Consider the following 15000-nt stretch of genomic DNA (forward strand, 5'->3'; position numbering starts at 1 on the left):
TCACAACATTACCCTGTCTTCTCCCTGTTCTACCTCTCACAACACTAACCTGTCTTCTCCCTGTTCTACCACTCACAACATTACCCTGTCTTCTCCCTGTTCTACCTCTCACAACATGACCCTGTCTTCTTCCTGTTCTACCTCTCACAACACTAACCTGCCTTCTCCCTGTTCTCTCACAACTTTACCCTGTCTTCTCCCTGTTCTGTTCTCTCACAACATTACCCTGTCTTCTCCCTGTTCTGTACTCTCACAACATTACCCTGTCTTCTCCCTGTTCTGTACTCTCACAACATTACCCTGTCTTCTCCATGTTCTGTTCTCTCATAACACTACCCTGTCTTCTCTCTGTTCTGTTTTCTCACAACATGACCCTGTCTTTTCCCTGTTCTGTTCTCTCACAACATTACCTTATCTTCTCCCTGTTCCGTTCTCTCACATCATTACCCTGTCTTCTCCCTGTTCTACCGCTCACAACATTACCCTGTCTTCTCCCTGTTCTACCTCTCACAACACTACCCTGTCTTCTCCCTGTTCTGTTTTCTCACAACATTACCCTGTTTTCCCTCTATTCTGTTCTCTCACAACATTTCTCTGTCTTCTCCCTGTTCTACCTCTCACAACATTACCCTGTCTTCTCACCTGTTCTACCTCTCACAACATTACCCTGTCTTCTCCCTGTTCTACCTCTCACAACACTAACCTGTCTTCTCCCTGTTCTACCTCTCACAACATTACCATGTCTTCTCCCTGTTCTGTTCTCTCACAACATTACCACGTCTTCTCCCTGTTCTGTACTCTCACAACATTACCCTGTCTTCTCCCTGTTCTGTTCTCTCACAACACTACCCTGTCTTCTCTCTGTTCTGTTTTCTCACAACATGACCCTGTCTTCTCCCTGTTCTGTTCTCTCACAACACTACCATGTCTTCTCTCTGTTCTGTTTTCTCACAACATGACCCCGTCTTCTCCCTGTTCTGTTCTCTCACAACATTACCCTGTCTTCTCCCTGTTCTGTTCTCTCACAACATTACCCTGTCTTCTCCCTGTTCTGTTCTCTCACAACATTACCCTGTCTTCTCCCTGTTCTGTTCTCTCACAACATTACCCTGTCTTTTCCCTGTTCTGTTCTCTCACAACATTACCTTATCTTCTCCCTGTTCCGTTCTCTCACATCATTACCCTGTCTTCTCCCTGTTCTACCGCTCACAACATTACCCTGTCTTCTCCCTGTTCTACCTCTCACAACACTACCCTGTCTTCTCCCTGTTCTGTTTTCTCACAACATTACCCTGTTTTCCCTCTATTCTGTTCTCTCACAACATTTCTCTGTCTTCTCCCTGTTCTACCTCTCACAACATTACCCTGTCTTCTCCCTGTTCTACCTCTCACAACATTACCCTGTCTTCTCCCTGTTCTACCTCTCACAACACTACCCTGTCTTCTTCCTGTTCTTCCTCTCACAACATTACCCTGTCTTCTCCCTGTTCTACCTCTCACAACACTACCCTGTCTTCTCCCTGTTCTGTTCGCTCACAACACGACCCTGTCTTCTCCCTGTTCTGTTCTCTCACAACACGACCCTGTCTTCTCCCTGTTCTGTTTTCTCACAACATTACCCTGTCTTCTCCCTGTTCTGTTCTCTCACAACATTACCCTGTCTTCTCCCTGTTCTGTTTTCTCACAACATTACCCTGTCTTCTCCCTGTTCTGTTCTCTCACAACATTACCCTGTCTTCTCCCTGTTCTACCTCCCACAACATTACCCTGTCTTCTCCCTGTTCTACCTCTCACAATATTACCCTGTCTTCTCCCTGTTCTACCTCTCACAACATTACCCTGTCTTCTCCCTGTTCTACCTCTCACAACATTACCCTGTCTTCTCCCTGTTCTACCTCTCACAACATTACCCTGTCTTCTCCCTGTTCTACCTCTCACAACACTACCCTGTCTTCTCCCTGTTCTGTTCTCTCCCAACACAACCCTGTCTTCTCCCTGTTCTGTTCTCTCACAACACTACCCTGTCTTCTCCCTGTTCTGTTTTCTCACAACATTACCCTGTCTTCTCCCTGTTCTGTTCTCTCACAACATTACCCTGTCTTCTCCCTGTTCTGTTTTCTCACAACATTACCCTGTCTTCTCCCTGTTCAACCTCTCACAACACTACCCTGTCTTCTCCCTGTTCTGTTTTCTCAGAACATTACCCTGTCTTCTCCTTGTTCAACCTCTCACAACATTACCCTGTCTTCTCCCTGTTCTGTCCTCTCACAACATTACCTTGTCTTCTCCCTGTTCTACCTCTCACAACATTACCCTGTCTTCTCCCTGTTCTGTTTTCTCACAACATTACCCTGTCTTCTCCCTGTTCAACCTCTCACAACATTACCCTGTCTTCTCCCTGTTCTGTTCTCTCACAACATTACCTTGTCTTCTCCCTGTTCTACCTCTCACAACATTAGCCTGTCTTCTCCCTGTTCTGTTTTCTCACAACATTACCCTGTCTTCTCCCTGTTCAACCTCTCACAACATTACCCTGTCTTCTCCCTGTTCAACCTCTCACAACATTACCCTGTCTTCTCCCTGTTCAACCTCTCACAACACTACCTTATAGACACTACCTTATAGACACAACTACCTGACCTGACAAAACCAAAATAACTGCCTACTTCTCTTCCTTGCAGTGTGTTCAGAAGTCTGTCTGGCTCTCCTCTGGACTCACAAACAGTAACTGTTCTGTGGTTTGGTGTGTTTTCTCTCCACAGGTGGAAAATGGAGGTGAATATATCTTGGAGACCATCGACTCGCTGCAGAAAAACTCCTGGGTGTCAGACATCCAGGACTGCATGGACCCTGGGTAAATGGAGGGATAAATATTTACTGTTCACTAAGGAGGGAGGGAGGGAACAGCTCACAGTCAATTAATCACCCTGTAAGAGAGTTTTTGATAGATCCCCCCCTCTCTCTCGCACTATTTCGCGCTGAGTTCTTCTGGTACAGTGAGTTTGTCTGTTCTGTCACGGCGTGTTTCTGGACGGCCCTAAACAGACATACATTGTGTGTGTGTCTGTACGTTTAACTGTGTGTGTGTGTGTGTGTGTGTGTGTGTGCGTGTGCGTGTGTGTGTGTGTATGTGTATGTGTGTGTCTGTACGTTTAACTGTGTGTGTGCGTGCGTGCGTGCGTGCGTGCGTGCGTGCGTGCGTGCGTGCGTGCGGCACAGGGACAGTGGAGAGGACATTGAGCTGACGTCATGTCCCAACGGCCAGGCTTCTAAAGAGTTCTCCATGGTGGCCTCCTGCAGCTGTGAGCTTCTGTCAGAGGGTGAGACAAACAAACACACACACACACACACACACACACTCGTAACCTAACCTCACACGTTGCCTTTTGAGAGGAAAGGGATGTGCTGTCAATCTGGCCGCCGTGTCGTGTTGTGTCGTGTTACGTACAGTATGTTATGTTGTGTTTGTGTCCAGGTGTCCATCGTGTCCCTGACAGATCCTTTGGCTCAGCAACACTGTATAGCGCCCCCTCTGTCCACTGCAGAGAACTACCCTTCACCCAGCACCCTTCCCACGTTCCACTGGAGCGTTTCCTCCAGTGCCCAGAGGCCCAGGGGAAGAAAAGCCCCCCCACAGGTAAGAGGAACTGTAGGCTCGGCTGGTAGGGAGCGCTTGCAATGGCAGGATAGTGTGTTCGATTCCCGGGTCCGCCCGAAACATCAACTGTACGCACGTATGACTGTCGTGTTTGGATAAAACCAGGTGTGAATGTAAATAAATAGCAGTCAAGAAAACGGACATTACACCACTTTATCATTACCACTTGTCAGAGGCGTGAGGCGCGCGGACGAAGTGGACTTGACAACGAGTGGTATAGCCTACTCTTCAAAGCATAGGAGTTTGGCCAAGGCAGAGATGAGTTGCTGCATCGAGACACGGACAGTGGTTAGAGTGTAGAGGTGGTAGGTACCCTAGTGGTTAGAGTGTAGAGGAGGTAGGTAGCCTAGTGGTTAGAGTGTAGAGGCGGCAGGGTAGCCTAGTGGTTAGAGTGTAGAGGCGGCAGGGTAGCCTAGTGGTTTGAGTGTAGAGGAGGCAGGTAGCCTAGTGGTTAGAGTGTAGAGGTGGCTGGTAGCCTAGTGGTTAGAGTGTAGAGGCGGCAGGGTAGCCTAGTGGTTAGAGTGTAGAGGCGGCAGGGTAGCCTAGTGGTTAGAGTGTAGAGGAGGCAGGTAGCCTAGTGGTTAGAGTGTAGAGGCGGCAGGTAGCCTAGTGGTTAGAGTGTAGAGGCGGCAGGGTAGCCTAGTGGTTGGAGTGTAGAGGCGGCAGGGTAGCCTAGTGGTTAGAGTGTAGAGGCGGCAGGGTAGCCTAGTGGTTAGAGTGTAGAGGCGGCAGGGTAGCCTAGTGGTTAGAGTGTAAAGGCGGCAGGGTAGCCTAGTGTTTAGAGTGGTGGGGTAGCCTAGTGGTTAGAGTGTAGAGGCGGCAGGGTAGCCTAGTGGTTAGAGTGTAGAGGCGGCAGGGTAGCCTTGTGGTTAGAGCGTTGGACGAATAACCGGAAGGTTGCAAGTTCAAACCCCCGAGCTGACAAGGTACAAATCTGTCGTTCTGCCCCTGAACAGGCAGTTAACCCACTGTTCCTAGGCTGTCATTGAAAATAAGAATTTGTTCTTAACTGACTTGCCTAGTTAAATAAAGGTAAAAAATATATATAATAAATCTGGCCTAATGACAATCTCTGTCACCAGGGGTATCAACCACCACGGAAGGACCGGGTGTCTGTGGGTTTTTGTTTTTGTTGTTGTTGTGGTTTTTACCTTTTCAATTAAGACCTAGACAACCAGGTGAGGGGAGTTCCTTACTAATTAGTGACCTTAATTCCGAGGACAAAGGAGGAGAGAACCCCTCCCCCCACCGACACTCGGCTCTTCGTGGAATCAGTTGGACACTTCTTATTGGTTAAGAGACTGAAGTCTCTTCCTGTTTGGAGGCTGGAGATGTGTTACGAGTGGATGAACGTAACCTCGTAAAGGAGACCTTTCGTTTGCCCATCAAGATGAAAACATCATGACCCGGTTGTGTTTATGACACAATAAAAAGGTTTACAAGTTTCCAAAGTTAAATGACAAAATTTTTACGACTGAAATCCTATTGAATTAATCGGGACTATGTGTGTAGTTCTATGATTAGGGCCATAGAACATGTGGGTGGTCCTGTACTGTGAAGAAATTAACTCTACTAAGTGTCTGCTTATGTGGCAAAGATAAAGCCGTATCTCAGACTGGCCAATAAAAAGAAAAGATTAAGATGAGCAAAAGAACACAGACACTGGACAGAGGAACTCTGCCGAGAAGGTCAATATCCCAGTCGCCTCTTCACTGTTGACGTTGAGACTGGACAGAGGAACTCTGCCTAGAAGGCCAGCATCCCGGAGTCGCCTCTTCACTGTTGATGTTGAGACTGGACAGAGGAACTCTGCCTAGAAGGCCAATATCCCGGAGTCGCCTCTTCACTGTTGACGTGGAGACTGGACAGAGGAACTCTGCCTAGAAGGCCAGCATCCCGGAGTCGCCTCTTCACTGTTGATGTTGAGACTGGACAGAGGAACTCTGCCTAGAAGGCCAGCATCCCGGAGTCGCCTCTTCACTGTTGACGTTGAGACTGGACAGAGGAACTCTGCCTAGAAGGCCAGCATCCCGGAGTCGCCTCTTCACTGTTGATGTTGAGACTGGACAGAGGAACTCTGCCTAGAAGGCCAGCATCCCGGAGTCGCCTCTTCACTGTTGACGTTGAGACTGGACAGAGGAACTCTGCCTAGACGGCCAGCATCCCGGGGTCACCTCTTCACTGTTGACGTTGAGACTGGACAGAGGAACTCTGCCTAGACGGCCAGCATCCCGGAGTCGCCTCTTCACTGTTGACGTTGAGACTGGACAGAGGAACTTTGCCTCGACGGCCAGCATCCCGGAGTCGCCTCTTCACTGTTGACGTTGAGACTGGACAGAGGAACTCTGCCTAGATGGCCAGCATCCCGGAGTCGCCTCTTCACTGTTGACGTTGAGACTGGACAGAGTAACTCTGCCTAGAAGGCCAGCATCCCGGAGTCGCCTCTTCACTGTTGATGTTGTGACTGGACAGAGGAACTCTGCCTAGAAGGCCAGCATCCCGGAGTCGCCTCTTCACTGTTGACGTTGAGACTGGACAGAGGAACTCTGCCTAGAAGGCCAGCATCCCGGAGTCGCCTCTTCACTGTTGACGTTGAGACTGGTGTTTTGCGGGTACAATTTCATGAAGCTGCCAGTTGAGGACTTGTGAGGCATCTGTTTCTCAAACTAGACACTCTAATGTACTTGTCCTCTTGCTCAGTTGTGCACCGGGGCCTCCCACTCCTCTTTCTATTCTGGTTAGAGCCAGTTTGCTCTGTTCTGTGAAGGTTGTAGTACACAGCATTGTATGAGATCTTCAGTTTCTTGGCAATTTCTCGCATGGGAATAGCCTTCATTTCTCAGAACAAGAATAGACTGACGAGTTTCAGAAGAAAGTGCTTTGTTTCTGGCCATTTTGAGCATGTAATTGAACGCACAAACATAATTGCAAAAGGGTTTTCTAATGATCAATTAGCCTTTTAAAATGATAAACTTGGATTCGCTAACACAACGTGCCATTGGAACACAGGAGTGATGGTTGCTGATAATGGGCCTCTGTACACCTATGTACATATTCCATTAAAGAAATCTGTCTTTTCCAGCTACAATAGTCATTTACAACATTAAACAATGTCTACACTGTATTTCTGATCAATATGATGTTATTTTAATGGGCAAAAAAGGTGCTTTTCTTTCAAAAACAAGGACATTTCTAAGTGACCCCACACTTTTGAACTGTAGTCGTATCATTATTCTATATTAACATGTATATTTTGAAGACGTCAGAGGGGGTGTGGTCCATCTTTACCATGTGACCTCTTTTTCTCCTCCCTTCATGGGTTTCAGGTGAGGGAGCGACCGAGGCGGAGGCTGACCCCAGCCTGGCAACCTACCCATGGTTCCACGGGACGTTGTCACGCGTACGGGCGGCCCAACTGGTGCTGGCGGGCGGCGCTAGGAGCCACGGGCTGTTTGTGATTCGCCAAAGCGAGACGCGGCCTGGGGAGTACGTCCTCACCTTTAATTTCCAGGGCAAAGCTAAGGTGAGCCAATCACATGCAGGGCAACGCCAAGGTGAGCCAATCACATGCAGGGCAACGCCAAGGTGAGCCAATCACATACAGGGCAACGCCAAGGTGAGCCAATCACATGCAGGGCAACGCCAAGGTGAGCCAATCACATGCAGGGCAACGCCAAGGTGAGCCAATCACATACAGGGCAACGCCAAGGTGAGCCAATCACATACAGGGCAACGCCAAGGTCAGCCAATTATTGGCGGACTATCTCTTCTTCCTCCCCTTCATGAAACAGACAGACCGGTCTGTTACCATGCCCTCTGGGGCAGCAGGTCTGTTACCATGCCCTCTGGGGCAGCAGGTCTGTTCCCATGCCCTCTGGGGCAGCAGGTGTGTTACCATGCCCTCTGGGGCAGCAGGTCTGTTCCCATGCCCTCTGGGGCAGCAGGTCTGTTACCATGCCCTCTGGGGCAGCAGGTCTGTTACCATGCCCTCTGGGGCAGCAGGTCTGTTACCATGCCCTCTGGGGCAGCAGGTGTGTTACCATGCCCTCTGGGGCAGCAGGTCTGTTACCATGCCCTCTGGGGCAGCAGGTCTGTTACCATGCCCTCTGGGGCAGCAGGTCTGTTACCATGCCCTCTGGGGCAGCAGGTCTGTTACCATGCCCTCTGGGGCAGCAGGTCTGTTACCATGCCCTCTGAGGCAGCAGATCTGTTACCATGCCCTCTGGGGCAGCAGGTCTGTTCCCATGCCCTCTGAGACAGCAGGTCTGTTACCATGCCCTCTGAGGCAGCAGATCTGTTACCATGCCCTCTGAGACAGCAGGTCTGTTCCCATGCCCTCTGGGGCAGCAGGTCTGTTCCCATGCCCTCTGGGGCAGCAGGTCTGTTACCATGCCCTCTGGGGCAGCAGGTCTGTTCCCATGCCCTCTGGGGCAGCAGGTCTGTTACCATGCCCTCTGGGGCAGCAGGTCTGTTCCCATGCCCTCTGGGGCAGCAGGTCTGTTACCATGCCCTCTGGGCAGCAGGTCTGTTACCATGCCCTCTGGGGCAGCAGGTCTGTTCCCATGCCCTCTGAGACAGCAGGTCTGTTACCATGCCCTCTGGGGCAGCAGGTCTGTTACCATGCCCTCTGGGGCAGCAGGTCTGTTACCATGCCCTCTGGGGCAGCAGGTCTGTTACCATGCCCTCTGGGGCAGCAGGTCTGTTCCCATGCCCTCTGGGGCAGCAGGTCTGTTACCATGCCCTCTGGGGCAGCAGGTCTGTTACCATGCCCTCTGAGACAGCAGGTCTGTTACCATGCCCTCTGGGGCAGCAGGTCTGTTCCCATGCCCTCTGGGGCAGCAGGTCTGTTACCATGCCCTCTGGGGCAGCAGGTCTGTTCCCATGCCCTCTGGGGCAGCAGGTCTGTTACCATGCCCTCTGGGGCAGCAGGTCTGTTACCATGCCCTCTGGGGCAGCAGGTCTGTTCCCATGCCCTCTGGGGCAGCAGGTCTGTTCCCATGCCCTCTGGGGCAGCAGGTCTGTTCCCATGCCCTCTGGGGCAGCAGGTCTGTTACCATGCCCTCTGGGGCAGCAGGTCTGTTACCATGCCCTCTGGGGCAGCAGGTCTGTTACCATGCCCTCTGGGGCAGCAGGTCTGTTACCATGCCCTCTGGGGCAGCAGGTCTGTTCCCATGCCCTCTGGGGCAGCAGGTCTGTTACCATGCCCTCTGGGGCAGCAGGTCTGTTACCATGCCCTCTGGGGCAGCAGGTCTGTTCCCATGCCCTCTGGGGCAGCAGGTCTGTTACCATGCCCTCTGGGGCAGCAGGTCTGTTACCATGCCCTCTGGGGCAGCAGGTCTGTTACCATGCCCTCTGGGGCAGCAGGTCTGTTACCATGCCCTCTGGGGCTGATGGCAGCAGGTTTGTGGCAGTGTGGAGTACAGTACAAGAGGTATGTCACACTGATGTCCCCATGGTACATGATCCCCCAACATCCAGCTGGCCAGTGCTCAGGGAGTCAGGGCTCTTCTCTTCTCCTTCGATGTCAGTCTCAGGGAGTCAGGGCTCTTCTCTTCTCCTTCGGTGTCAGTCTCAGGGAGTCAGGGCTCCTCTCCTCCGGTGTCAGTCTCAGGGAGTCAGGGCTCTTCTCCTTCGGTGTCAGTCTCAGGGAGTCAGGGCTCTTCTCCTTCGGTGTCAGTCTCAGGGAGTTAGGGCTCTTCTCTTCTCCTCTCCTCCGGTGTCAGTCTCAGGGAGTCAGGGCTCTTCTCCTTCGGTGTCAGTCTCAGGGAGTCAGGGCTCTTCTCTTCTCCTCTCCTCCGGTGTCAGTCTCAGGGAGTCAGGGCTCTTCTCCTTCGGTGTCAGTCTCAGGGAGTCAGGGCTCTTCTCCTCTGGTGTCAGTCTCAGGGAGTCAGGGCTCTTCTCTTCTCTTCTCCTCCGGTGTCAGTCTCAGGGAGTCAGGGCTCTTCTCCTTCGGTGTCAGTCTCAGGGAGTCAGGGCTCTTCTCTTCTCTTCTCCTTCGGTGTCAGTCTCAGGGAGTCAGGGCTCTTCTCTTCTCCTTCGGTGTCAGTCTCAGGGAGTCAGGGCTCTTCTCCTTCGGTGTCAGTCTCAGGAAGTCAGGGCTCTTCTCCTCTCCTTCGGTGTCAGTCTCAGGGAGTCAGGGCTCTTCTCCTTCGGTGTCAGTCTCAGGAAGTCAGGGCTCTTCTCCTTCGGTGTCAGTCTCAGGGAGTCAGGGCTCTTCTCCTTCGGTGTCAGTCTCAGGGAGTCAGGGCTCTTCTCCTTCGGTGTCAGTCTCAGGGAGTCAGGGCTCTTCTCCTTCGGTGTCAGTCTCAGGGAGTCCGGGCTCTTCTCCTTCGGTGTCAGTCTCAGGGAGTCCGGGCTCTTCTCCTCCGGTGTCAGTCTCAGGGAGTCAGGGCTCTTCTCCTTCGGTGTCAGCGTCAGCGAGTCAGGGCTCCTCTCCTTCGGTGTCAGTCTCAGGGAGTCAGGGCTCTTCTCCTTCGGTGTCAGTCTCACATAGTCAGGGCTCTTCTCTTCTCCTTCGGTGTCAGTCTCAGGGAGTCAGGGCTCTTCTCCTTCGGTGTCAGTCTCAGGGAGTCAGGGCTCTTCTCTTCTCCTTCGATGTCAGTCTCAGGGAGTCAGGGCTCTTCTCCTTCGGTGTCAGTCTCAGGGAGTCAGGGCTCTTCTCTTCTCCTTCGGTGTCAGTCTCAGGGAGTCAGGGCTCTTCTCCTTCGGTGTCAGTCTCAGGGAGTCAGGGCTCTTCTCCTTCGGTGTCAGTCTCAGGGAGTCAGGGCTCTTCTCTTCTCCTTCGGTGTCAGTCTCAGGGAGTCAGGGCTCTTCTCCTTTGGTGTCAGTCTCAGGGAGTCAGGGCTCTTCTCCTTCGGTGTCAGTCTCAGGGAGTCAGGGCTCTTCTCCTTCGGTGTCAGTCTCAGGGAGTCAGGGCTCTTCTCCTTCGGTGTCAGTCTCAGGGAGTCAGGGCTCTTCTCCTTTGGTGTCAGTCTCAGGGAGTCAGGGCTCTTCTCCTTCGGTGTCAGTCTCACATAGTCAGGGCTCTTCTCCTTTGGTGTCAGTCTCAGGGAGTCAGGGCTCTTCTCCTTCGGTGTCAGTCTCAGGGAGTCAGGGCTCTTCTCCTTCGGTGTCAGTCTCACATAGTCAGGGCTCTTCTCCTCTGGTGTCAGTCTCAGGGAGTCAGGGCTCTTCTCTTCTCCTTCGGTGTCAGTCTCAGGGAGTCAGGGCTCTTCTCCTTCGGTGTCAGTCTCAGGGAGTCAGGGCTCTTCTCTTCTCCTCCGGTGTCAGTCTCAGGGAGTCAGGGCTCTTCTCCTTCGGTGTCAGTCTCAGGGAGTCAGGGCTCTTCTCTTCTCCTTCGGTGTCAGTCTCAGGGAGTCAGGGCTCTTCTCCTTCGGTGTCAGTCTCAGGGAGTCAGGGCTCTTCTCTTCTCCTTCGGTGTCAGTCTCAGGGAGTCAGGGCTCTTCTCCTCCGGTGTCAGTCTCAGGGAGTCAGGGCTCTTCTCTTCTCCTTCGGTGTCAGTCTCAGGGAGTCCGGGCTCTTCTCTTCTCCTTCGGTGTCAGTCTCAGGGAGTCAGGGCTCTTCTCTTCTCCTTCGGTGTCAGTCTCAGGGAGTCAGGGCTCTTCTCCTTCGGTGTCAGTCTCAGGGAGTCAGGGCTCTTCTCCTTCGGTGTCAGTCTCAGGGAGTCAGGGCTCTTCTCTTCTCCTTCGGTGTCAGTCTCAGGGAGTCAGGGCTCTTCTCCTTCGGTGTCAGTCTCAGGGAGTCAGGGCTCTTCTCCTTCGGTGTCAGTCTCAGGGAGTCAGGGCTCTTCTCCTTCGGTGTCAGTCTCAGGGAGTCAGAGCTCTTCTCCTCTCCTTCGGTGTCAGTCTCAGGTAGTCAGGGCTCTTCTCCTCTCCTTCGGTGTCAGTCTCAGGGAGTCAGGGCTCTTCTCCTCTCCTTCGGTGTCAGTCTCAGGGAGTCAGGGCTCTTCTCTTCTCTTCTCCTTCGGTGTCAGTCTCAGGGAGTCAGGGCTCTTCTCCTCTCCTTCGGTGTCAGTCTCAGGGAGTCAGGGCTCTTCTCCTTCGGTGTCAGTCTCAGGGAGTCAGGGCTCTTCTCCTCTCCTTCGGTGTCAGTCTCAGGGAGTCAGGGCTCTTCTCCTTCGGTGTCAGTCTCAGGGAGTCAGGGCTCTTCTCCTTCGGTGTCAGTCTCAGGGAGTCAGGGCTCTTCTCCTTCGGTGTCAGTCTCAGGGAGTCAGGGCTCTTCTCTTCTCCTTCGGTGTCAGTCTCAGGGAGTCAGGGCTCTCCTCCTTCGGTGTCAGTCTCAGGGAGTCAGGGCTCTTCTCCTCTCCTCTCCTTCGGTGTCAGTCTCAGGGAGTCAGGGCTCTTCTCCTCTCCTCTCCTTCGGTGTCAGTCTCAGGGAGTCAGGGCTCTTCTCCTCTCCTTCGGTGTCAGTCTCAGGGAGTCAGGGCTCTTCTCTTCTCCTTTGGTGTCAGTCTCAGGGAGTCAGGGCTCTTCTCCTCTCCTTCGGTGTCAGTCTCAGGGAGTCAGGGCTCTTCTCCTTCGGTGGCAGTCTCAGCGAGTCAGGGCTCTTCTCCTCTGGTGTCAGTCTCAGGGAGTCAGGGCTCTTCTCCTCTGGTGTCAGTCTCAGGGAGTCAGGGCTCTTCTCCTCCGGTGTCAGTCTCAGGGAGTCAGGGCTCTTCTCCTTTGGTGTCAGTCTCAGGGAGTCAGGGCTCTTCTCCTCTCCTTCGGTGTCAGTCTCAGGGAGTCAGGGCTCTTCTCCTTCGGTGGCAGTCTCAGCGAGTCAGGGCTCTTCTCCTCTGGTGTCAGTCTCAGGGAGTCAGGGCTCTTCTCCTCTGGTGTCAGTCTCAGCGAGTCAGGGCTCTTCTCCTCTGGTGTCAGTCTCAGGGAGTCAGGGCTCTTCTCTTCTCATCTCCTCCGGTGTCAGTCTCAGGGAGTCAGGTCTCTTCTCCTTCGGTGTCAGTCTCAGGGAGTCCGGGCTCTCCTCCTCCGGTGTCAGTCTCAGGGAGTCAGGGCTCTCCTCCTCCGGTGTCAGTCTCAGGGAGTCAGGGCTCTTCTCCTCTCCTCCGGTGTCAGTCTCAGGGAGTCAGGGCTCTTCTCCTTCGGTGTCAGTCTCAGGGAGTCAGGGCTCTTCTCCTTCGGTGTCAGTCTCAGGGAGTCAGGGCTCTTCTCCTTCGGTGTCAGTCTCAGGGAGTTAGGGCTCTTCTCCTCCGGTGTCAGTCTCAGGGAGTCAGGGCTCTTCTCCTCTGGTGTCAGTCTCAGGGAGTCAGGGCTCTTCTCCTCCGGTGTCAGTCTCAGGGAGTCAGGGCTCTTCTCATCTCCTCCGGTGTCAGTCTCAGGGAGTCAGGGCTCTTCTCCTCCGGTGTCAGTCTCAGGGAGTCAGGGCTCTTCTCCTCTCCTTCGGTGTCAGTCTCAGGGAGTCAGGGCTCTTCTCCTCTCCTTCGGTGTCAGTCTCAGGGAGTCAGGGCTCTTCTCCTCCGGTGTCAGTCTCAGGGAGTCAGGGCTCTTCTCATCTCCTCCGGTGTCAGTCTCAGGGAGTCAGGTCTCTTCTCCTTCGGTGTCAGTCTCAGGGAGTCAGGGCTCTTCTCCTTCGGTGTCAGTCTCAGGGAGTCAGGGCTCTTCTCCTCCGGTGTCAGTCTCAGGGAGTCAGGGCTCTCCTCCTCCGGTGTCAGTCTCAGGGAGTCAGGGCTCTTCTCCTCTCCTCCGATGTCAGTCTCAGGGAGTCAGGGCTCTTCTCCTCTCCTCCGGTGTCAGTCTCAGGGAGTCAGGGCTCTTCTCCTTCGGTGTCAGTCTCAGGGAGTCAGGGCTCTTCTCCTTCGGTGTCAGTCTCAGGGAGTCAGGGCTCTTCTCCTTCGGTGTCAGTCTCAGGGAGTCAGGGCTCTTCTCCTCCGGTGTCAGTCTCAGGGAGTCAGGGCTCTTCTCCTCTGGTGTCAGTCTCAGGGAGTCAGGGCTCCTCTCCTTCGGTGTCAGTCTCAGGGAGTCAGGGCTCTTCTCATCTCCTTCGGTGTCAGTCTCAGGGAGTCAGGGCTCTTCTCCTTCGGTGTCAGTCTCAGGGAGTCAGGGCTCTTCTCCTTCGGTGTCAGTCTCAGGTAGTCAGGGCTCTTCTCCTTCGGTGTCAGTCTCAGGGAGTCAGGGCTCTTCTCCTTCGGTGTCAGTCTCAGGGAGTCAGGGCTCTTCTCCTTTGTTGTCAGTCTCAGGGAGTCAGGGCTCTTCTCCTTCGGTGTCAGTCTCAGGGAGTCAGGGCTCCTCTCCTTCGGTGTCAGTCTCAGGGAGTCAGGGCTCTTCTCCTTCGGTGTCAGTCTCAGGGAGTCAGGGCTCTTCTCCTTTGTTGTCAGTCTCAGGGAGTCAGGGCTCTCCTCTCCTTCGGTGTCAGTCTCAGGGAGTCAGGGCTCCTCTCCTTCGGTGTCAGTCTCAGGGAGTCAGGGCTCTTCTCCTTCGGTGTCAGTCTCAGGGAGTCAGGGCTCTTCTCTTCTCCTTCGGTGTCAGTCTCAGGGAGTCAGGGCTCTTCTCTTCTCCTTCGGTGTCAGTCTCAGGGAGTCAGGGCTCTTCTCTTCTCCTTCGGTGTCAGTCTCAGGGAGTCAGGGCTCTTCTCCTTCGGTGTCAGTCTCAGGGAGTCAGGGCTCTTCTCCTTCGGTGTCAGTCTCAGGGAGTCAGGGCTCTTCTCTTCTCCTTCGGTGTCAGTCTCAGGGAGTCAGGGCTCTTCTCTTCTCCTTCGGTGTCAGTCTCAGGGAGTCAGGGCTCTTCTCCTTCGGTGTCAGTCTCAGGGAGTCAGGGCTCTTCTCCTTCGGTGTCAGTCTCAGGGAGTCAGGGCTCTTCTCCTTCGGTGTCAGTCTCAGGGAGTCAGGGCTCTTCTCCTTCGGTGTCAGTCTCAGGGAGTCAGGGCTCTTCTCTTCTCCTTCGGTGTCAGTCTCAGGGAGTCAGGGCTCTTCTCCTTCGGTGTCAGTCTCAGGGAGTCAGGGCTCTTCTCCTTCGGTGTCAGTCTCAGGGAGTCAGGGCTCTTCTCCTTCGGTGTCAGTCTCAGGGAGTCAGAGCTCTTCTCCTCTCCTCCGGTGTCAGTCTCAGGGAGTCCGGGCTCTTCTCCTCTCCTCCGGTGTCAGTCTCAGGGAGTCCGGGCTCTTCTCCTCTCCTCCGGTGTCAGTCTCAGGGAGTCCGGGCTCTTCTCCTCTCCTTCGGTGTCAGTCTCAGGGAGTCCGGGCTCTTCTCCTCTCCTCCGGTGTCAGTCTCAGGGAGTCCGGGCTCTTCTCTTCTCCTTCGGTGTCAGTCTCAGGGAGTCCGGGCTCTTCTCCTCTCCTCCGGTGTCAGTCTCAGGGAGTCCGGGCTCTTCTCTTCTCCTTCGGTGTCAGTCTCAGGGAGTCAGGGCTCTTCTCC

At 53.9% G+C, this 15000-nt stretch overlaps 1 protein-coding gene across 4 annotated transcripts in view; it reads left to right on the top strand.

Moving 5' to 3' along the window:
• The window catches only part of LOC135546698 (SH2B adapter protein 2-like), a 66749-nt gene that overhangs the window by 41579 nt on the left and 10170 nt on the right, over positions 1-15000 (top strand). For all 4 annotated transcript variants that reach the window (XM_064975313.1, XM_064975314.1, XM_064975315.1 and 1 more), the window contains 4 exons: positions 2763-2854; positions 3220-3320; positions 3476-3637; positions 6985-7181. In XM_064975313.1, coding sequence (XP_064831385.1) covers positions 2763-2854; positions 3220-3320; positions 3476-3637; positions 6985-7181 — 552 coding nt within the window. The remainder of the gene's footprint in view (positions 1-2762; positions 2855-3219; positions 3321-3475; positions 3638-6984; positions 7182-15000) is intronic.

The sequence above is a fragment of the Oncorhynchus masou genome, chromosome 9 (genome assembly GCF_036934945.1).
Source record: "Oncorhynchus masou masou isolate Uvic2021 chromosome 9, UVic_Omas_1.1, whole genome shotgun sequence".
Taxonomy (NCBI): Eukaryota; Metazoa; Chordata; class Actinopteri; order Salmoniformes; family Salmonidae; genus Oncorhynchus; species Oncorhynchus masou.